At 41.0% G+C, this 22185-nt stretch overlaps 2 protein-coding genes across 5 annotated transcripts in view; one reads left to right on the top strand and one right to left on the bottom strand.

The window, feature by feature from the left end:
• map9 (microtubule-associated protein 9) overlaps positions 1 to 7717 on the bottom strand; it is a 130512-nt gene extending 122795 nt beyond the window's left edge. The window contains exons 1-3 of one of the 2 annotated variants that reach the window (XM_045214625.1): positions 7645 to 7717; positions 7375 to 7520; positions 6454 to 6532 (exon numbers count right to left, since the gene is read on the bottom strand). The gene's annotated coding sequence lies outside the window, so the exon portion shown is untranslated. Of the gene's footprint in view, positions 1 to 6453; positions 7283 to 7374; positions 7521 to 7644 lie in introns of those variants that run through there. The other variant, XM_045214626.1, reaches the window with a different exon arrangement.
• Positions 7718 to 7787: 70 nt separating this feature from the next.
• gucy1a1 (guanylate cyclase 1 soluble subunit alpha 1) lies at positions 7788 to 21200 on the top strand. Of its 3 annotated transcripts, none has more exons than XM_041874640.2 (8): positions 7788 to 7822; positions 8607 to 8668; positions 9050 to 9144; positions 9399 to 10189; positions 14355 to 14840; positions 17262 to 17405; positions 18303 to 18457; positions 20236 to 21200. In XM_041874640.2, exons 2-8 carry the CDS (start codon positions 8637 to 8639, stop codon positions 20429 to 20431), a joined length of 1899 nt encoding a protein of 632 aa, XP_041730574.2. In that variant the 5' UTR covers positions 7788 to 7822; positions 8607 to 8636; the 3' UTR covers positions 20432 to 21200. The 3 variants fall into 3 exon arrangements, with proteins under 3 accessions (XP_041730574.2, XP_041730572.2, XP_041730573.2); XM_041874638.2 differs by lacking the exon at positions 7788 to 7822 and adding an exon at positions 7860 to 8333; XM_041874639.2 differs by lacking the exons at positions 7788 to 7822; positions 18303 to 18457 and adding an exon at positions 7860 to 8333 and having other exon boundaries at positions 20236 to 20437.
• The last annotated feature ends 985 nt before the right edge of the window (positions 21201 to 22185 follow it).

Below are 22185 nucleotides of genomic sequence, written 5' to 3'. Positions count from 1 at the left end.
GCATACATGTCGTTAGTAAAGATTGAAAAAAGTGGGGGCCTAGACAGCTGCCTTGGGGAATTCCTTCCATTAAATAACATCCTGTGTGTTCTGTTAGACAGGCAATACTTCATCCACAATATAGCTATGATCGATAATGTCAAAAGCCGCACTGAAGTCTAACAAAACAGCCCCAACAATCTTTTTATCATACATTTCTCTCAGCCAATCATCAGTAATTTGTGTAAGTGCTGTGCTTGTTGAATGTCCTACCCTATAAGCGTGCTGAAAGTCTGTTGTCAATTTGTTTACTGTAAAATAGCATTGTATCTGGTCAAACTCAATTTTCTCGGGTTGGTAACAGGCTGATTGGTCAGCTATTTGAGCCAGTAAAGAGGGCTTTACTATTCTTAGGTAGCGGAATGACTTTTGCTTCCCTCCAGGCCTGAGGGCACACACTTTCTAGTAGGCTTACATTGAAAATATGGCAAATAGGAGTGGCAATATTTTCCGCTATGGAGTGGAGTGCTCCATGTGATCAATGAGCATGTGTGTGGTTTCTCTTTCTTGATAATGTTGAGGGAGCGTGCGTGCCTGAGTATGCCAACCTGCTGAGTTGATACAATGTTGCACTTCACTAGTGATAGCTCAAGTCAAGACAGATATAAAGGGAGGCAGACAGGCTTTAGGCCTATGTATTTTATTTAGTTGAGGATGGAAGTTATAGGCTTCTGCATTGGCCTATAGGATATCTCTGAGTTCCATGCGCTCATTTATTTAGCCGCCAATGGATCACAGTGTAGGCTATCAATGTGTCCATATGGCAAAGGCTGGTGCTCTTGCATTAGTTCAATTTTAACTTTTAGATTTTTTATAATTTTCATTCGTATTTTTATGCCACGTGACAATAATTGAGAAACAAAAACGTTATTATTGAAATGAAACTGTTCTAGGAAAATGTGCATATAAAAATAGTAATAACTGGCACGCAGATAGGTAGAAATGGTAGGATAAATTGTAAGCTTCCCCAAACTTGAAACGCACGAGCTGCCTATGGTCTTTATTATGACACCCATTGACACCCACAGGAGGTCCTGTGAAAAAAACGGGCCCGCCTATAAAAATCAAATGCCCATCCAACTGATTCGTTCTGGCGCCAGCCATGGTTTCACCATGGATTTAATATCATGAAAATTGTATCAAAACATTCAGAAGCGTACTATACTGGAAAAATAATATTAACCTAATACGTTGCGCTATATTGACCCAGACTTTTTATCTGTTTTAGCGTTAAATCCGTTAGCCTGAAATAATAGACTGGCACATCACCACAGAAAATAAGGTTTTCGTCATTTCAAAATTGAGATGCAGAGCCAAAGCTGGCTGGACATCGGTAAATGGCATTACCTATGGATGGTGTGTAGCTATGGTGTTCAGCTGTGAATAATTCATGACACACACACACACACACACACACACACAATTCCTAGCTGCAGTGTACAGAATCATATCCCTAAAATGTAGAGCCTAAATGAAGCAGGAAAAAAGGCTGGAGAGACAGGGGAATGATATTCTGCCTTGTTGGTGTTCAGCACAAAATGTCCTACTTAGGAAGTTGGCTGGCTCTTTCAGTCTAGGTCAAGGACTCTGAGAAATTGGCCCCAAAACCGCATGCATTTTCTCTGACATCATCGTCCCTATACTAAGTGGGTCCATTCACCTGGAAGCTACAGCAATTCACTTCTGTCACCTCCTTCTTAAATCTGGGCAATTACAAGGTATTCTTAAATTGTTCCGCTTGGGCTTAATCTTTCAAGTTCAATTTGGAAGCTGGAACGAGGTGTGACCGGGGCACACAGAGTGCAGGGGCCTCGGTACAGAACGGAAAAGGTTACAGTCCTTTGTTTGATCACAGGCCCAGTACACAACTGTGATATGCTCAGAACAAACCCTGGCGTGGACAAGCACAAAATGGCAGAACAGCGGCCATCTTGGTCAGCTGCTTTGATGAAACGTAAAGGTCAAGATAGCTATGTGGTTTTCAAAGTGACTCGGTTGTTGTGTCACAAGTTTAGAGCTAATGAGTTTCCATAGTTTTGTGATGGTTGTTCACCATTGATGCCATTGAATGACCTTCACTGTAAAATCAATGTCATTATGCACATAGGGAAAGTGATATGCAGATTATTTGCTGAGGGAAACAGACATGCAAAGTCTTATTGAAGCACAGACAGACAGAACACTCTCTCACTCATATTGCTGGAGTGTTAAAAAAAAAAGCTATTTCAGAGGAAGTGAGAGTGCTTTTTAAGCGACAATGCCAGGCTATTTCATTTCCCATTCCATATAGCAATACTTCTGTGTTTTCTCAACACCAGCTTAGTTTAGGGAGTCACCAGCAAAATCTAATCAGCACAATTTTGAGGCCAGATACTTTCTTCGATCAATTCCATCTTTTTTCTGTAAAGGAGAGGAGAGATTTGGCCCTACTAAACTCAAAAATCTATTCCAACTAATTTTGAATTATATACACCATCATGTGGCAGACTGTGTGCACACATACATTTTGAAATTAAAACTGGGATTGGTGAATTTCAACGAATATGTGCCACACAAACTTTGAGATTAAAAAAGGAAGTAAAACATTTTAGAATATCACAACTTTTCACAGCTGGCTTTATGTAAACACAAGTTTGTGAGTCTAGTAGCTGCTGTTTGGCTTTATTTGGACTATTGAACACTGCGGATATGTTTGTTTATCATCTTGACCATGTGCTAGCGTGGTAGGCTAGTCGACACCTTGTTTGTTTTTGAGTGAGTGATGATTTTGACTCTGTAATAGAGAAAGATGGTTAAGGTATCCCACAACATTCCACTGGTCAGTGTCCATTTTAGGAGGTTATGTTGTAAATACAGACATAGGTTATGAAATACATGGAAAAGGTGGTTTGACAGTAAAGCAGTGTAGGTTGACATTTTAAAATGTGAGAACTAATGCATGATTATTATTATTAGGCGGAGGCTGCGGCTCCGAAAGTAACCCCTCTTTTGCCCTTGTCCCGCCCCCATGGAAGCCTCTTCCCCAAAGCAAAAAATCAGTATCACATTCTGTGCATGCAATTCTTTATGCCTCGATCACACCGACAGCGTCATTGCATTTTGGTACACCAGAAGTACATTCATTTCCAATGGAACGCTGCGTTTGCCTTGCAGCATTGCGTTGTAGATGCAGTTGCAGTGCGTTTTGTGTGGTGCATACATTGTATTTGTCGGATGTATTCGTCAAACTGTATGTGTAGACGGCTTGACAGAAATGGTAGCAGAAGGTGAATGTTGAACTTTTGTTGCACACATATCCAGATGATGCTGTATACCATTTTGTGCAATGACGCTGTTGGTGTGATCGAGGCGTTACCTCTACTTTACGCACATATTTTTGTGGCCACCCTCCCTTCACATTTCTCAGTCTGTAAAGTAGGGAATCCCATACATGCGCACAAGCTACTGATTTTTAGCTATAGAGAAGAGGCTTCCAGAGAATTCAGAACCGCAGCCACTCCGTTATTATCATTCAACCTTTATTTGACCAGTTTAGACTCTCAAATGTTACACAAGATAAGCATAATGTCAAGATGATAAGCATTTAGTTTGACATCAGTTATCTTAAACATATGAGCTTATGACAGCATTTGTAAGGTAATCATGTTACACAGTATATCTGCCAAAAGTAAAATTGTGATACAATTTTAAAAGTTAAACTCTATTTTCGGGACCCAACAGCCACTTATGTCTGCTGGAGTGTTTGAGTCTGGTAACGGTTGAAATAGAAGGATATAGCCTACTCTATGTAAACACACTGGACTGTGGTGTGGGCTACATTACATTTTGGATTCCTTAAAAACCTTCACATGCAGCACTATGGTATAAAAAGTATATTGACCAGTCCAGTTGTGAATAGGCCCAAGCATGTTCCAATAGCATAAATGAATGAATCAATGTATTGGCCATGAAGTCCCGTTCACTGGAAACAGATAAAGCCTAGTCCTGAATTAAAAAGCATTTTCAATGGAGATTCTCTATTGCACATACTTCTTAGTCCAAGAGTAATCTGGCCCAGGAAATCAGCCTATAGTATGTGGGAGTGGGTTGGCTATAGCTGTGGGATTCTCAGACAGATTTTGGGCATGAAAGTGGACATGCAAGAAGGGCAGATGATGAGGGGGAGGGGGCAGGCTTGGCTAGGGAGTCGACGTGTGTGCGCGTGTGTGCGAGTGCGCGTGTGACTTGGCAGTCTTGGCAGTGGAGATAAGAAGTGTGATTAGGAGGGGGAGATGGTGGGAGGGGCTTTCCATTAGCAAATGGGGAGTTGTTACTGCGGTGCCAATACAAATTGGCGGCATACACATGCAGAACGCTAATGGTGATGCTCACAGTAACACTTCATTATAGCCTACATAGCTAGGCATTAACCCAGGGGAGATACATTATTATTTATGTAATTATGTAAATACATTTGAACATGTAATATGTGGCTCAGTTGGCAAAGCATGGCGCTTGCAGTGTCAGGATTGTGGGTTCGAATCCTGCTGGGGCCACCTGTATGAAAATGTATGCACACACTACTGTAAATCGCATAAGATTAAAGCGTCCACCCTAATTTGTATCCAGGTGTGTCTTGTTATGAGGGTTGGGATGCACCTGGAAACAATAATTAGGACATGATGCACTATGTCACAGTACCGTTAGTGCAGACAGGTAGAGTGCATTCGGAAAGTATTCAGACCCCTTGACTTTTTCAAAATTTTGTTGCGTTACAGCCTTATTCTAAAATATATTAAATAAATAAAAAATCCTCATCAATCTACACACAATACCCCATAATGACAAAGCAAAAACAGGTTTTTAGAAATTTTAGCAAATGTATTACAAATTAAAAACATAAATACCTTATTTATATAAGTATTCAGACCTTTTGCAATGAGACTCGAAAATTTAGCTCAGGTGCATCTTGTTTCCATTCATCATCCTTGACATGTTTCTACAACTTGATTGGAGTCCACCTTTGGTCAATTCAATTTATTGGACATGATTTGGAAAGGCACACACCTGTCTATATAAGGTCTCATAGTTGACAGTGCATGTCATAGCAAACACCAAGCCATGAGGTTGAAGGATTGTCTGTAGAGCTCCGAGACAGGATTGTGTCGAGGCACAGATCTGGGGAAGAGTACCCAAAAAATTCTGCAGCATTGAAGGTCCTCAAGAACACAGTGGCCTCCATCTTTCTTAAATGGAGGAAGTTTGGAACCACTAAGACTCTTCCTAGAGCTGGCCGCCCGGCCAAACTGAGCAATCGGGGAGAAGGGCCTTGGTCAGGGAGGTGATCAAGAACCTGTTGGTCACGCTGACAGAGCTCTAGAGTTCCTCTGTGGAGATGGGAGAACCTTCCAGAAGGACAACCATCTCTGCAGCACTCCACCAATCAGGGCTTCATGGTAGATTGGCCAGACGGAAGCCACTCCTCAGTTAAAGGCACATGACAGCCCACTTGGAGTTTGCCAAAGGCACCTAAAGGACTCTCAGACCATGAGAAACAAGATTCTTTGGTCTGATGAAACCAAGATTGAACTCTTTGGCCAGAATGCCAAGCGTCACATCTGGAGGAAACCTGGCACCATCCCTATTCTGAAGCATGGTGGTGGCAGCATCATGCTGTGGGGATGTTTTTCAGCGGCAGGGACTAGGAGACTAGTCAGGATTGAGGGAAAGATGAACGGAGCAAAGTACAGAGAGATCTTTGATGAAAACCTGCTCCAGAGCACTCAGGACCTCAGACTAGGGTGAAGGTTCACCTTCCAACAGGACAACGACCCTAAGCACACAGCCAAGACAAGTCTCTGAATGTGCTTGAGTGGCCCAGCCAGAGCCCGGACTTGAACCCGATCGAACATCTCTGGAGAGACCTTAAAATAGCTGTGCACGACACTCCCCATCCAACCTGACAGAGCTTGAGAGGATCTGCAGAGAAACTCCCCAAATACAGGTGTGCCAAGCTTATGGCGTCATACACAAGAAGACTGTAATCGCTGCCAAAGGTTACTTCAACAAAGTACTGAGTAATGGGTCTGAATACTTATGTAAATGTCATACTTCATTTAAATTATTTTTTTTTTAAACCTGTATTTGCTTTGTCATTATGGAGTATTGTGTGAAGATTGATGAGGGGGAAAAAACAATTTAATCAATTTTAGAATAAGGCTGTAACGTAACAAAATGTGGAAAAAGTCAAGGGGACTGAATACTTTCTTAATGCACTGTATATATCCTACTTCTTATCCTTGGTAATTCTGTTGTCCAAGAAAATAGGTAAGACCTAAGCCTGTGGTGAAATAGACATGGATAAAAAGAAGGGATGTTGAATGGAGCTTGTAAAAAGAAATAGTAACCATCATGTGCCCAATTTGGAAGACTCACTTCTCTATGGTCCTGCCTTGTCTTCTCTCACTCTAACATTAACTCTGGGTTTCGCTGGCGTTTCCACAGCAACCAGGGTCTGTAATTCAAAACCGACATAGCAAAGAGTTAGGGGGAAATAAGTAAAACAGTCCAAATGGTGTGCCATCGCCACAGCTTACATGTTAGTGATTAATTGATAGATATGGGTTATTGTGTATTATATATTACCATATTCTTTACAATAGGAATGTTATTTTGTAAACCGTAATGAATTCCTATTTAAATAGACTTTAAAAAGAGTATTGAAAGAGATTAGAGACTTAATTTGAATACTGTCTGTCTACTGTCTTGAGTCCTAATACAGTTATCCTTGAATCACAAGTAGCCTACACCATTGGATTACTATCATTGCTGGCAATTTACTGATAAGGCTCTCCCCTGTAGGATTCTAGATGTAGTGATATTTGTTGGGTACAACAGATTCCCTGCTGATACAAGTTAGTGAGGGTGATATCATAGCAAGATAAATATAATTTTTGTGAGAAATAAATATAGGCCTATAGGCTACTTCAAATGGTGTTCAACCCTTGCAATGTAATTGTATGTTTTTGTTCTATAACATCAAGTCTGCCAACGTAACCACACATTTGGTTACCAGCAAATAGCAATTCAATTAAAGTAGCCTATGTATTATTTCAGGTACAATATTATAGGCACATTAAATAATAATAATAATTCAGTAAACCATGGCTGGGCAGTATTAGTGAAGTAGGCTATTACACTTTGGCAGTAATGGGAATTCTTATGTAACATGCATCTGCCATGTCTAGCCTACTATAGCATTTTTGGGATGGATGTTTAGCCTACTATGGGAAATAGGAATTCTGTAAAAAAATAAATAAAAAAAAACGGTGTAAAAGAAATAGTATATAGGACTACCATAATTTGTAAAATGGATAGCCATGGATTTGCAAATATGTGCTGGAAGAACATAAAGTTAAACGTATCTCCAACCCGATTTTCCCCCTTGACATCAACATGTAATTTCCTTTGAGTAGGCCTAGAATATGGGATTGCACGCACGCCTGTAGAAACAAAAGAAACATAACACCGTCCGTCAATATAAATACCTTTCCTAAAATAATTATGAGCCTGAATTAAAAGCCTGTATTTCGGTGTGTCACAACAAAAATACCACTGACAACTCACAGTTAGTCCTTCGTGCGTAACCGTATTGCGCACAAATCATCATCCAACTCTTTAACCGTCCCCTGCACGCGCGGAGTAGCCTACAAGGCATTTCATACTGATATATTTTTTAAGAGCCCAACCTACTCGTGCATCGATTGGCCAGGTGGACTCTTCTGTCGGTTTTCATTGGCTTGTGGTAATGGTATTACACTCATCTTTTGCCAATGTAATTTGCTATGAATATTGTATGTGGTTGCTGGCATAGGTGCGGATCATTTTTAACATACGAAAGGGAGAAAGACAGGTGTCCACAAGACACGATGCGCATAAAATAAAATATCAAATTCTCCTCGCTCCCTTGCGAATGCCATGATGTGGGAATGGAGTTTCCAACTGAGACAGGAGTTGCGTATCCAAAATGTAGACATTTGCTTGTAACCAAGAGATGAGGATAAGCACTAAGAATGTTTTGCGCAAAATTGAAAGACCTGAAAATCTCTGGAGAATGCCCGTTCTCCGGTATCGGTCGTATGGAGGAACCCGGAGACTTTGAGGAATGTACAAGGGACCATACCGGGGATGTACTGGCAATTTCCAAGGATGTGTATGGAAATGTATCGGAGGTGCTGCCTCAAAGGAAGACAAGCAAGACTAGAGTCAATCTTCATTCATTAGGGGAGAGCATCCGCAAATTGGCATGTCCCGAGGTAAATTGAGATTGTGCTACAATAAAGTAATTTTTCAAAACATTCATCAGAATGGACTCGTGCACTGTTGTTGAGTGTCGTCTCAGAAGAGAGCAGTTTACACCGTGGAACATGTACAGCAGCCAATCGGAACTAAAAACCGTCTGTTTTGGCAGTATAATCTCGAAACAAATGATTTGTTTGCTGTTGTGTTGATGTGATTGCAATGAGCCAAACTATAAACTTTCTTATACAAATATCTTGTCAATAAACTTCTGGACTTGTTGTTTACAGTTTCAAAGACTGCATACTGCCTTTCTGCAAATGATGAAACAGCATACGTTAGACAAGAAATGGTAAGAAATAAGTCCAATAAATGTTGGCGAAATTAATGATTTAAACTATGCTGCCCTGATATTTAATTATTGTCAAATGTCATGATTATAAGAAATGACAATGTTCAGTTCAGTTCAATTGAATGCATAATATTATTCTTATTGAAGACCTATTGACTACATGCAATGCATGGATGCCCCATGTATCACGACCTGTATATGGTCAATCAGCAAGATGGCTTTGAAGGGAATACAAGGAATAGGAAAATAGGCAAACCTTTGGTTAGAAACTGTTTTTCATAACATGCATGATGATTTCAAGGAATACATATCTAGAACCATTCATTCATGTGGTGAGTGCAGTGCTTACTAATATAATACTGATATAATTTCTGTCCACAGCCCATCTGTGTGTTACGCAGACATCTGTCAAGATAGGACCTTTGATCGACCAGAGCATTTACTGGAGATCATGAAGAATTATTCTCTCAAAACAGGTATTGTAAAGCTGATCGAATTCAAACAACACTGAACATGAGTTGCTTTTATTCCATTGTGGATGTGTTTAATGTCTGTTAAATTCATGCCTCTGTGAAACAAAATGCATAGTTTTACCTTGTGTGGACAATAAAAATGTTATATTCTATTATTTTCTATTCTAATCTACAGTATTGTATTTTATTTTGTATTTACATAGTGTTATTCTATTCTATTACATTGAACAAGTGTTTTGCCCTCCTTTTACGACCAGGTATTCGCATGGACGCTTTGAAAGTCTCCCTTGGCGAGGAGCTGTTCCAAACGTGCTTCGACGAGGACGGCCATATTCTGCGGGTGGTGGGGGGAGCCCTCAGCGACTTCCTGAACAGCTTCAATGTCTTGTTGAAACAGAGCAGCGCCCCAAACCCGCCAGCACCAGCCGCTCCGCAAGCCGACCCAGACAGGAGAACAGATTATGTAAACAACGAAGCAGCGTCAGTGCTGTGCCTGGACAAGGATCTGGGTCTGCTCACCGTCCACTACTTCAACCCCGGGCAGACCACGGAGCTCTTCTTCCCCGGGGTCATCAAGGCGGCCGCCCGCCTGCTCTATGACACCACCGTGGAGGTGTTGATGGACATGGAGATGGAGATGGACCTTCAAGGAGGCACCAAGGAGTGTGTAGGCCCCTTGCAGGTCCAGGCTGGGCCCAAGCAGCCCAGCCTGCTCTACTCGGTGGTGGTGAAGGACGCCAAGAGCCTGAGCCCCAGTCCCATGAGGGCCACGTCGGTTGGGACCATGCCCACCTCACTCTTCTCCTCCACCTTCCCCTTCCACCTCTTTCTGGATCAGGACCTGGGCCTGTTGCAAATCGGGGACGGCCTCCGGAAGAGGCTTAGCCGGAAGGACGGCCTGAGGCGGCCCGCTGCCTTCCAGGAGCACTTTGCCATCATCACGCCCCAGATTAGGTGCACCTTCCAAGGCATCTTGACAATGCTGAACACACAGTTCATCATTCGGATAAAGCACCAAGGGGGCTCCATGGCCGATGACACAGGGAAGGTATGACCCTATTTCGACTGGATATCAGACCTGGGTTCAACTAGTATTTGAAGTATTTCAAATACTTGAGTGATGCTTCATTGAGCTCGCCTGGTTCAATGTAACAAATGGAATAGTCCCAAAAGTGCAAACCCTGTCCATTCGGCACTCAAGCTAACCTAACGTAGCAGCCGTAGAAAGACGCCGAAGCGGAGTTCCCACTATCGTTTTTCAGTGGAAACAGAAATTAGGTGGAAAATATTGTATCCCTTGAAACATCCACTTTCTGTTGACTCCGCAGGGAGTGGGCTCAAGCAAACGCTCAAAGTCTTTGACTTCCAATACCATTTGAACTCAGGTCTGCTGGATATGACCCCTTGGAGTTGAGAGGAATGACTAACAAGGTATCGAAGGTTGTCTAAATGCAGGTTTGATGTTAAAAGTAGCCCTTCAGAAAGGCAAAATGCTGTGTTGTTAATTAGTATGTGCTAATTAGCAGAATGCTCCCCCTGAGGTAGAGAACAACATAAGCCCAGGATGGAATTGGACAGCCTGGTCTCATAGACTAGACGTAACATAGTAAAAGTAAATCCGGGACAAGCAAATTAGTATGACATGTTACGTTTGGTATGGTTACATAAGACAGATGGTTGCGAGTTCAAATCTCATCACGGACAACTTTAGCTAATTAGTAACTTTTCTAGTTAGAACTTTTAGCTACTTTGCAACTACTTAGCATGTTAGCTAACCCTTTCCCTAACCCTAACCTTAACCCTTTTAGCTAACCATTTCCCTAACCATAATCCTTTTAGCTAACCCTTCCCCTAACCCACACCTTAACCCTTTCACCTAACTACTAAACTTAACACTAACCTTAACCCCTAACCCTAACCCTAACCCCTAGCCTAGTTAATATTAGCCAACTAGCAAATATTAGGCACCTGGCTAGAATTCGTAACATATAATACGTTTAGCAAAATCGTAACATATAGTACGTTTTTCAAATTCATAACATATTGTACATTTTCAAATTCGTAACATATAATACGAATTGTAATTCTTAACATATCATACGAAGTGGGTGATGGAAATTGACAAATTAATACATACCATACGAAACGTAACATATCATATTAAATGGCGTCTTGGAATTTACCTACAGAATAATACGAAATGCTATGAGACCAGATTGAATTGGAGGCAAAATGTCAAATCAGTTCACCCATCAAAGTCTCTCACGAGGATGCTGATATAATCGTGTAACAACCTCTATTTATGGTCAACTATTGAGAGCAGTAAAAAGAAACTCAGGTCAGGACAGAACATGTACAAAGTTAACTCTTCACGGGGTGTTTCCCCAAAAGCACTTCAATTGGAGAATTTAGTTCACTTAGCGCTACATTAGCTATAAAGCTTTCGGCAAAGTCACCCTTGATAAGTAATTTGGGCAATTATATGCCATTCAATGTCAGATGATTTAATCAGATCTGTTTGCTTTGTGTACCTTGTAGTAGTGTCCAGGGTCCAAACAACTAAAGACAATACTTACAGTCAGGTCAAAAAATTATTGGCACCCTTGACAAAGATGAGCAAAATTGCATAATGTAAATACACTGAACAAAAATGTAAACGCAACATGCAACAATTTCAAAGAGTTTACTGAGTTAGAGTTCATATAAGAAAATCAGTCAATTGAAATCAATTCATTAGGCCCTAATCTATGGATTGCACATGTCTAGGAATATAGATATGCATCTGTCGGTCACAGATACCTTAAAAATAAGGTAGGGGCATGGATCAGAAAACCAGTCAGTATCTGGTGTGACCATTTGCCTCATGCAGCGCGACACATCTCCTTCGCATAGTGTTGATTAGGCTGTTGATTGTGGCCTGTGGAATGTTGTCCCACTCCTCTTCAATGGCTGTGCGAAACTGAAGGATATTGGCGGGAACTGGAACACACTGTTGAACACGTCGACCCAGAGCATCCCAAACATGCTCATTGGGTGACATGTCTGTTGAGTATGCAGGCTATGGAAGAACTGGGACATTTTCAGCTTCCAGGAATTGTGTACAGATCCTTGCGACATGGGGCTGTGCATTATCATGCTGAAACATGAGGTGATGGCGGCAGATGAATGGCACGACAATGGGCCTCAAGATCTCGTCACGGTATCTCTGTGCATTCAAAGAGCCATCGATAAAATGCAATTGTGTTCATTGTCTGTAGCTTATGCCTGCCCATACCATAACCCCACCACCACCATGGGGCACTCTGTTCACAACGTTGACATCAGCAAACCTCTTGCCCACGTGTCTGCCATCTGCCCCAGTACAGTTGAAACTGGGATTAATGCAGAAAGAGCACACTTCTCCAGCGTGCCAGTGGCCATCGAAGGTGAGCATTTGCCCACTGAAGTCGGTTACGATGCCAAACTGCAGTCAGGTCAAGACCCTGGTGAGGACGACGAGCACGCAATGAGCTTCCCTGAAACGGTTTCTGACAGTTTGTGCAGAAATTATTCGGTTGTGCAAACCCATAGTTTCATTAGACAATCACGCAGGTGAAGAAGCCGGTTGTGGAGGTCCTGGGCTGGTGTGATTACACGAGGTCTGCGGTTGTGAGGCCAGATGGACGTACTGCCAAATTCTCTAAAACGACGTTGGAGGTGGCTTATGGTAGAAAAATGAACATTCAATTCTCTGGCAACAGTTCTGGTGTACATTCCTGCAGTCAGCATGCCAATTGCACGCTCGCTCAAAACCTGAGACATCTGTGGCAATGTGTTGTGTGACAAAACTGCACATTTTAGAGTGGCCTTTTATTGTCCCCAGCACACCTGTCAAGTGGATGGATTATGTTGGCAAAGGAGAAATGCTCACTAACAGGGATGTAAACAAATTTGTGCACAACATTTGAGAGAAATAATACTGAGTATGAATTGTTTTTGTGAAAATTATATTATTTTATACTAATACAATTGCTCAGAGAAATACATTTTGTTTAACAAGTAATTAAAACAAATCAAAAAAAGATAGGGATCCAAATTAGTGGCAACACTGTTTCCCATACTCCGCCACCCTCCCCTTGCGAGGATAACGGCTACTGAGCCTTTTTCTTAAATGTTTTATGAGATTGAACACATTGGGAGGGACCTCAGACCATTCCTCCATACAGAATATTTCCAGACCCTTGATATCCTTCGTCTGCACTTATGGACTGCCCTCTTCAATTCAAGCCACAGGTTTTCAATGGGGTTAATGTCCTGAGATGGCCATTGCAAAGGACTGAGATGGCCATTGCAAAATGTTGATTTTGTGGTCAGTTAACCATTTCTTTGTGGATTTTAATGTGTGCTAGGGGTTATTGTCTTGCTGGAAGATCCACTTGAGGCCAAGTCAAACTTGATGTTATGGGGCTATTTTTCGTCCACTGGTCCTGGGGCCCTTGTTAAGGTCAACGACATCATGAACTTTACCAAGTACCAGGACATTTTAGCCAAAAACCTGGTTGCCTCTCCCAGGAGGCTGAAACTTGGCCGCAAGTGGATCTTCCAGCAAGACAATAACCCCTAGCACACATTAAAATCCACAAAGAAATGGTTAACTGACCAAAAAATCAACATTTTGCAATGGCCATCTCAGTCTCCATACTTGGACCCCATTGAAAACCTGTGGTTTGAATTGAAGAGGGCAGTCCATAAGAGCAGATGTAGGATATCAAGGATCTGGAAAGATTCTGCGCGGAGGAATGGTCTAAGATCCCTCCCAATGTGTTCTCCAATCTCATTAAACATTTTAGATAAAGGCTCCATGCCGTTATCCTCAGAAGGGGAGGGTGACTTGTTAAACAAAATCTCTTTCTGTCTTTGAGAATACAATATAGCTCAGTATTTGTATTTTTTGCTAATCTTTGTCAAGTGTGCCAATAATACATTTACATTTTAGTCATTTAGCAGACGCTCTTATCCAGAGCAACTAGGGTTAAGTGCCTTGCTCAAGGGCACAGACAGATTTTTCACTTAGTCGGCTCAGGGATTAGAACCAGCGACCTTTCGGTTACTGGCACAACGCTCTTAACCACTAAGCTACCTGCCGCCCAATAGACCTGACTGTGTATGTACCATTTAGCATGGAGAACCCGGACAAAGACATTTATCTCATGTCTTGTTTCCCTCTCTTCTAGCTCATGGACCTGAAAGGCCAGATGATCTACATCTCAGAGTCCAATGCCATCCTCTTCCTGGGCTCGCCATGCGTAGACAAGCTGGAGGAGCTGACTGGCCGCGGCCTCTACCTGTCTGATATCCCCATCCACAACGCCCTGCGCGACGTGGTCCTGGTGGGCGAGCAGGCCAAGGCCCAGGACGGCCTGAAGAAGCGCCTAGGCAAGGCCAAGGCGGCTCTGGAGCACGCTCACCTCGCCCTGGAGGAAGAGAAGAAGAGGACGGTGGATCTGCTTTTCACCATTTTCCCGGGGACAGTGGCCCAGGAACTTTGGCAAGGCCACACGGTGGATGCCAGGGAGTTTGAGCATGTCACCATGCTCTTCTCGGACATTGTGGGCTTCACGGCCGTTTGCTCACGCTGCACACCTATGCAGGTGGTCACCATGCTCAACGAGCTGTACACACGCTTTGACCACCACTGCGGGGAGCTGGATGTATACAAGGTGTGTGTTACAGCAAGGCCCAAGGAAACTCAGGGAGCTTCTCAATCAAAACCGGATTTACCGGATACAACTAAACATTGTTTAGTGGTTATGCTTTCATTTACAAAGTGCCTAGTAATTACTTGGAATGATAAAGGTGAAACTAAATTCATAATAATAACCACAGAATACATTTGTTTATGGGGATAGATTTAATTAATTGAAACACTACGCACCATTTGGTACTATGTAGTTATCAATTGTGTGGAATTCCATGCAATTAAGTACCAGAAAGTACCAGGTTATAATATAATTTCTCAGTAAAACAGCAGTTAAACAGCAGTTGAAATGGAACAGCAAAAAGTGCCTTACAGTATAAGAAAGCAAGATGAGGTTTTTTATACAACTAAAATTAACATTATTGAGAAAATGGACTCCAAATGTGCCCAAAATGTTGCTTTAGTCTCATTCCACAACCCTTGTTACCGGTTTGGATTGAATAGATAAGGCCCTCTATATAATTGTATGTTAATATCAACAGATTATTTTTAGAACAACAATTTATGTTGTTGACTGCAAACCCATGCTGGCATTCCCATATTATATTGATCCCATCATGAATATGGCTTCATTTTAATTAAATTAGCCATGGAGGTATTAAGGTAAGATATGACTTATGTTGCTCTTCAATAGCGTTTTATAAGAATGTGTTTTTACTGATATGAATAATTTGAGAGTGGAGGCTTGTCTACTTCATGCTTTTGCATAATTTAGCAATAATTCATCAATGTATTAATATAGACAATACTTAACAGTTATGTCTTGACCAAAGCAATTTAGAGAGAATAATAGTGGTGTATTCTTAACAGTCCATCAATAATTAAAAGGTCTACTCCAAAATAAGAGTCTGCTATATAAAACAGATGCACAGGCTCCAAAAAGGGGAAAGAGCATGGTTGTTTTTGACCTTGTCAGGACCAGACTGTCATGTGATTTAGGCACAAAAGTACTTTAAGTTCATGGTAGAAAAGTTATTTTCGTTGTGTTCTCTCATAGATTCCACAAGTCTTGGACAAAAATGACACAATTCCACCATTTTATCTGGGTTTAATATTTCTTAAAGAACAGACTGTACTTGTCTCATGGCCAAACTTGCCTGCTCTCAGCCAACTGTCCTGTAATCTGCGGGGAGTTTGGCTAATGTAATCAGTGTGTCACTGAAGTATAACAGAGGAGAGCAGCATGTCTGACGGATCTTTCGTAAAGTACTGGGAAGTCAGAGGTTCCTTCAGGACCTCTGTTTCCATTCCCGGTCCAAAAATAGATTTTGTCTGCTTTCCAAATGGCACTCTATTCCCTTTATAGTGCACTAGAATTCACTATAATAGAGTGCCATTTGGGACATCGACTTTTACCTCACGTTGTTCACCACCACCACACAACTGTCGAGTGCTCCCAGAAGAACTATTTTGATGCTAATTCACACTGATTAAATTGGCCCTGTTGATTTTTTTAATGTGTTTGTGTTCGAATGTGTCAACATCTCTACCCGTGGGGGAAGACTGTGTGACAAATTAAAATAGGTACAGTAGTTTTTGCTCCCTTTATTTGAGGTGTTGGGTCTAGAGTTCCATATCCATATCCATTATTATTATTATTATTATTATTATTATTATTATTATTATTATTATTATTATTATTATTATTATTATTATTATTATTATCATTAAATAGCCTACCTACAAGATGTAATGAGTTTTGTTAAACTACGTAGAATTGCAGGAAATGAGCTTCAAAACAACAACATTGTCCTTGGTCCGTCAAGTTAAACAAAATAATAAAATACTCAAATAAATTATAAAAGCTGGTGGTCTATTTAATATAGGCTATCACAATAAACAATAATTAATGGGAACCCTTATTGTATTGTGTACAGTGGATTCATTACCTATGTTTCTCCTGTTTCAGAACCATTACCATTCTTCATCCCCATGTACATCTCCGTCTGTGTGTGTAAATAAAATTCCTTCTGTGTAACTCTGAGGTTGCATCATTCCGCTCTTAACCGGGGAGGTGCTAGTGTGTCACAGATCAGCCCAAATGGAGAGTCGCTCTCTTTCAGATGAACAATATTGTAATTATTGTATGCATACACCATACAACTATTATTCTCTCTCTGTACAGTCAATGTATAAATTAAGAACAGAGGGTAGACCAAAGGGGCACGTCATTTAAAAAATAAAGTTTCATGGTTCCCTCTCTCTCTCTGATCTATGCTATCTGATATTATACAAGTTTTGTGATCAAATCAAATTGTATTGGTCATATACACATATTTAGCAGACGTTATTGCGGGTGTAGCGAAATGCTTGTGATGAAGTTAACTGTATGCCATGTACTTTGCCTATGGGATATTAAACTATTCTATTCTACTGTATCTAGGTGGAGACTATCGGTGACGCGTACTGTGTGGCCGGTGGCTTGCACAAGGAGAGCGACACTCACGCAGTGCAGATTGCCCTCATGGCGCTGAAGATGATGGAGCTGTCCGATGAGGTCAGGACGCCCACTGGCGAGCCAATCAAGGTGAGTGTTACGGCTTACCTTCTTCACAATGTGAAACCATCAATGGAAAGTAATTTTCAGAACGGCACTGAGTAGCACAGGAAGTTGCCTGGACAAGAGAGTTTCGTACACAACACTGATTTTCAGGCTTTTCTACTGCTACTATGTAGCGCTGCGAGCATGGGTTATAATCCAACGCTCTCTGCTGTCTCTCATGGGACTGCCCTCCTCCTTCAGATTGGACATTAAACGGATATCTTGACTCTGTGGTGACTCTGTGGTCATTAAAATGTCATGGCACTTACCGTAAGAGTAGGGATGGCCCCATTTCCATCATAGCCACCTAATCATCCCTGTCATTCCTAATTGGCATATATCACTCCTCACCTCTACACCATGCTTTCTGATGTGTGCTGAGCCTTCCGGCACAAATGGTTGCCTTGCATGACCAAAGTGGGTGCCACACATTGATGAGGTGAGTTTCCCCCTACTATGAAAGTGCTTTGAGCATCTGGAAAATTATATAAATTCAATTAATAAATCAAAATAATAAATTTGTAAAATAATCAATTCGGAAGTAGAACATGTGGATAATATCAGAAGATTATATCATAGCCGATAGCAAGGGAAATGTTCTTGAATTATTATCACAAATGACATTTAAATTATATTTACTACAGTCAAAATGTGATTTCCCAAAAATATAGGAGTTGCAATGACAATCTTAAAGCCACAATCACAATTTGTTGTTCCTTGAAGTCACCTTGGTGAACTTTACTTTTCGAATATACAAATATTTATATTTGATTTTAGTTGATTTCACCTTATAGCTTCAAAGGAAAACTATATATAATCAATGAAGCTTTGATTTAATGTGGTATTTTCCCCTCAATACAAATTATCTTTTTTTATTTACAGATGCGAATTGGCCTGCACACTGGCTCAGTTCTGGCCGGTGTAGTTGGCGTGATGATGCCGCGCTACTGTCTGTTTGGCAACAACGTCACATTGGCAAATAAGTTTGAGTCCTGTAGCGTACCTAGAAGAATCAACGTTAGCCCCACAACCCACAGGTGACTTAACACTTCTGCACTTCGAAAATATTTGATAGTCAATTTCACTGCCAGATCTCCCTAAGCTCAGCCACTAGCTAAAATATATTCTGTTTTGAAGAGTCTTGTGTTTACACATTGATGATCACATGTATCACATGTATCATGTATGATTTTTGCTCACTGTTCTTGTGATCATTTTGACCCCACGGGGTGAGATCTTGCGTGGAGCCCCAGATCGAGGGAGATTATCAGTGGTCTTGTATGTCTTCCATTTCCTAATAATTGCTCCCACAGTTGATTTCTTCAAACCAAGCTGCTTACCTATTGCAGATTCAGTCTTCCCAGCCTGGTGCAGGTCTACAATTTTGTTTCTGGTGTCCTTTGACAGCTCTTTGGTCTTGGCCATAGTGGAGTTTGGAGTGTGACTGTTTGAGGTTGTGGACAGGTGTCTTTTATACTGATAACAAGTTCAAACAGGTGCCATTAATACAGGTAACGAGTGGAGGACAGAGGAGCCTCTTAAAGAAGAAGTTACAGGTCTGTGAGAGCCAGAAATCTTGCTTGTTTGTAGGTGACCAAATACTTATTTTCCACCATAATTTGCAAATAAATTCATTAGAAATCCTACAATGTGATTTTCTGGAATTTTTTTCTCATTTTGTCTGTCATAGTTGACGTGTACCTATGATGAAAATTACAGGCCTCTCTCATCTTTTAAGTGGGAGAACTTGCACAATTGGTGGCTGACTAAATACTTTTTTCCCCCACTGTATGTATTTATAATGTCTTATTTTAATGTCTCATTCATTTGGATCACACTGTATATCACAAAAGTCACACAGTAAATTATGTTTTGTGTGATGTTCTTCAAATGACAAGCTACCTGACTGACTGTGATAATGAAAGATGCACTGTCATTCATCAGAAGATAGACCATTAAACCCTATGGTGTCTACAGGTCTTGCCTGGATCTGTACTATTTACTCTTCGTTCTTACGCTACGTCCACTGTTGGTCGTGGAATTAGAACCCTAATTTGGCTACCCAACATTTGTCATAGTCAATAAAGCCAAGGTCTTTACTACAAACATTATTGGATGTTCAGTGTGGTCTCTATTTAGGGGCACAGTTGAAAACAGTTTCACAAAATACTTGATTGGCCAGAAAGTTCACCCACCTGGTTTCCCATGTCTGAATCCATCTCTGATTGGAAGGAAATAATGAAAACCAGAAGGGCTATGGTTGTTCTCTCGGTCTGTAATAAAATAGCCCTGGTATAGGGCCTCTGAAAAGTGTGGCCAAAACATTACCTGGGTATTTGGTAGCACTTCCCATAAAGTCCTTCTTGCACCTGTTTAATAACACTGTAATTAACAACATTGTTACATATGAACTGCATTGCTCTATATTATTATAATGCAGTTACTAAAATAAGCTGTAACAAGATGTTAATACATTGTTATTACTAGTGTAATTACAGTGTAACTGGTTGATTATGTTAATGTATAATTTTTGTAAGGAAGGCAAAACAACATTGTTTGTGTGTTTCAAGAGAACGTGTTTAACTTCCTATCCAGTTGAGTTGCTTTTTGGTTTCAGACAGCAACTGTGTTATACAATAAATTCATACACACATTCTCACAGTACAAGATAAATTGTTTATGTGGTCTTGCACAGGAAACAGGATCCCAAAGTTGATTGAATAGAGAGCCCCGTAGCCCCCATTTCTATCTGCAGTACATATTAAAACATTGTATTTACATTCATAATAGTTCATTTGTCCTTTTGGGTTTCCAGATTGCTGAAAGATTGTCCAGAGTTCGTCTTCATTCCCCGGACCAGACAGGATCTTCCGCCAAACTTCCCGCCGGATATTCCTGGTGTTTGTTACTTCTTGGAGGCTTTTGATCAATGGTCCGGCAAAACCACAAGTGACTGTGAGACCGATGAACCATGCTACAGCAATACAAACTTCATGGCTGAGCAAACATAGATGGTATGAGGAGACACAGCCAAACCTGGGTTCAATTAATATTTGAAATCTTTGAGCGTTTGATTGAGCCTGCCTGGAGTGCCAAATGGGCAGAGTTTTTACTTTGAACAATATTCCATTGGTTCCATTGCGCCATGCAAGCTCAATCGAGCAAAGATAAAGTATTTGAAAGAAAAGTCATATTTGAACCCAGGTCTAAATACAGCTAGCACCCGTTGTTGTAGATTTCTTTAGGTGATGTAGAAATGTTGATTATTCTCTTACAAAATCGCTAGATGTAATTTTGTTATGCTTTCACTGGTTTATTCACCTCACCAGATTCACATCATTTCTTACACTGTAATTACACTACAACTGCCTATGTAACTACCATTTAAATACATAGGTATAAATCACATATTGGGACTTAAAGGGATAGTCACCCAAATTACAAAATGACATATTGGTTTCCTTACCCTGTAAGCAGTCTATGGACAAGGTAAGACAACAATCCATGCTTTAGTTTGGATTAACTGGTCTCCAAATGCAAGTCAATATCCCTGCATTTTTCGCCTCTCACCTTGTCCTTAGACTGCATACAGGCTAAGTGCCATGGAAACCAATATGTATTTTGTAATTTGGGTGAACTATCCCTTTAAAGAGAACTACACAATAACTAATGTCACGGCATGGCTAGAACACAATGAATGTGCTTCCATTCTAATTAACATTTATTACTGTGATCATTTTTGTATTGTCTAAGCGACAATAAATATTGTGATTAACAGTTTTGTGTGTCTACACTTCTACTACTCTGATGTTTGGAATATATTTTCAGTTTTCCTGCGAGCATAGTCATAGTACAGGTAACTGCCAAAATAAAGGAAACACCAACATAAAATGTCTTAATAGGGCGTTGGGCCACCACCAGCCAGAACATCTTCAATGCACCTTGGCATAGATTCTGCAAGTGTCTGGAAACTCTATCGGAGGGATGCAACACCATTCTTTCACAATAAATTTAATAATTTGATGTTTTGTTGATGATGGTGGAAAACGTTGTCTCAGGCGCCACTCCAGAATCTCCCGTAAGTGTTCAATTGGGTTGAGATCTGGTGACTGAGCATATGGTTTACATAGTTTTCATGCTCATCAAACCATTCAGTGACCAGTCCTACCCTGTGGATGGAGGCATTGTCATCCTATGGGGCATAGCCATGGTAGCCAAAGTAATGGCCTGCCCAGCATTTCTATCCATGACCTTTAGCGTGATGGGATGTTAATTGCTTAATTAACTCAGGAACCACACCTGTGTGAAAGCACCTACTTTCAATATACTTTGTATCCCTTATTTACTCAAGAGTTTCCATTATTTTGGCAGTTACCTGTAGATTGACATTACACTGCAACCATGTGAGGATCAAATATTTGCTCAAAGTTTGTTTTGCATTTTCACACAAAGGAAATAGTGTCCAAAATGGCACTGTATTCCCTCTCTGGAACTCAAAGCCAGTTTTTTCATTCTAAACAGGGACTGATTTAGACCTGGGACACCAGGTGTGTGTAATTAAGTATCTGCCTTAACCGATGGCAACCAGTTGTTGTTGTGGGTTAACTGCCTTCCTCAAGGGCAGAACAACATATTTTTCCACCTTGCCAGCTCAGGGATTCGAAACAGCGACCTTTCGGTTACTGGCCAATGCGCCTAACCGCTAGGCTACCTGCCACTAGTGGACATGGACAAAAGTAGTGCATACAGAATAGGTTGCCATTTC

The sequence above is a fragment of the Coregonus clupeaformis genome, unplaced genomic scaffold (assembly GCF_020615455.1).
Source record: "Coregonus clupeaformis isolate EN_2021a unplaced genomic scaffold, ASM2061545v1 scaf0287, whole genome shotgun sequence".
Taxonomy (NCBI): Eukaryota; Metazoa; Chordata; class Actinopteri; order Salmoniformes; family Salmonidae; genus Coregonus; species Coregonus clupeaformis.
The sequence above is the reverse complement of the archived record's forward strand: the minus strand, read 5'-3'. Positions and strand labels throughout refer to the sequence as shown.

Excerpts from the sequence above, each read along its gene's own strand:
- gucy1a1 (XM_041874638.2), top strand. The coding sequence starts at position 8,091 with ATGTTTTGCGCAAAATTGAAAGACCTGAAAATCTCTGGAGAATGCCCG. Across the intron at positions 8,334-8,606 it reads GCAAATTGGCATGTCCCGAG|TTTCAAAGACTGCATACTGC; the intron begins GTAAATTGAGAT and ends TGTTGTTTACAG. Across the intron at positions 14,841-17,261 it reads GGGAGCTGGATGTATACAAG|GTGGAGACTATCGGTGACGC; the intron begins GTGTGTGTTACA and ends TACTGTATCTAG.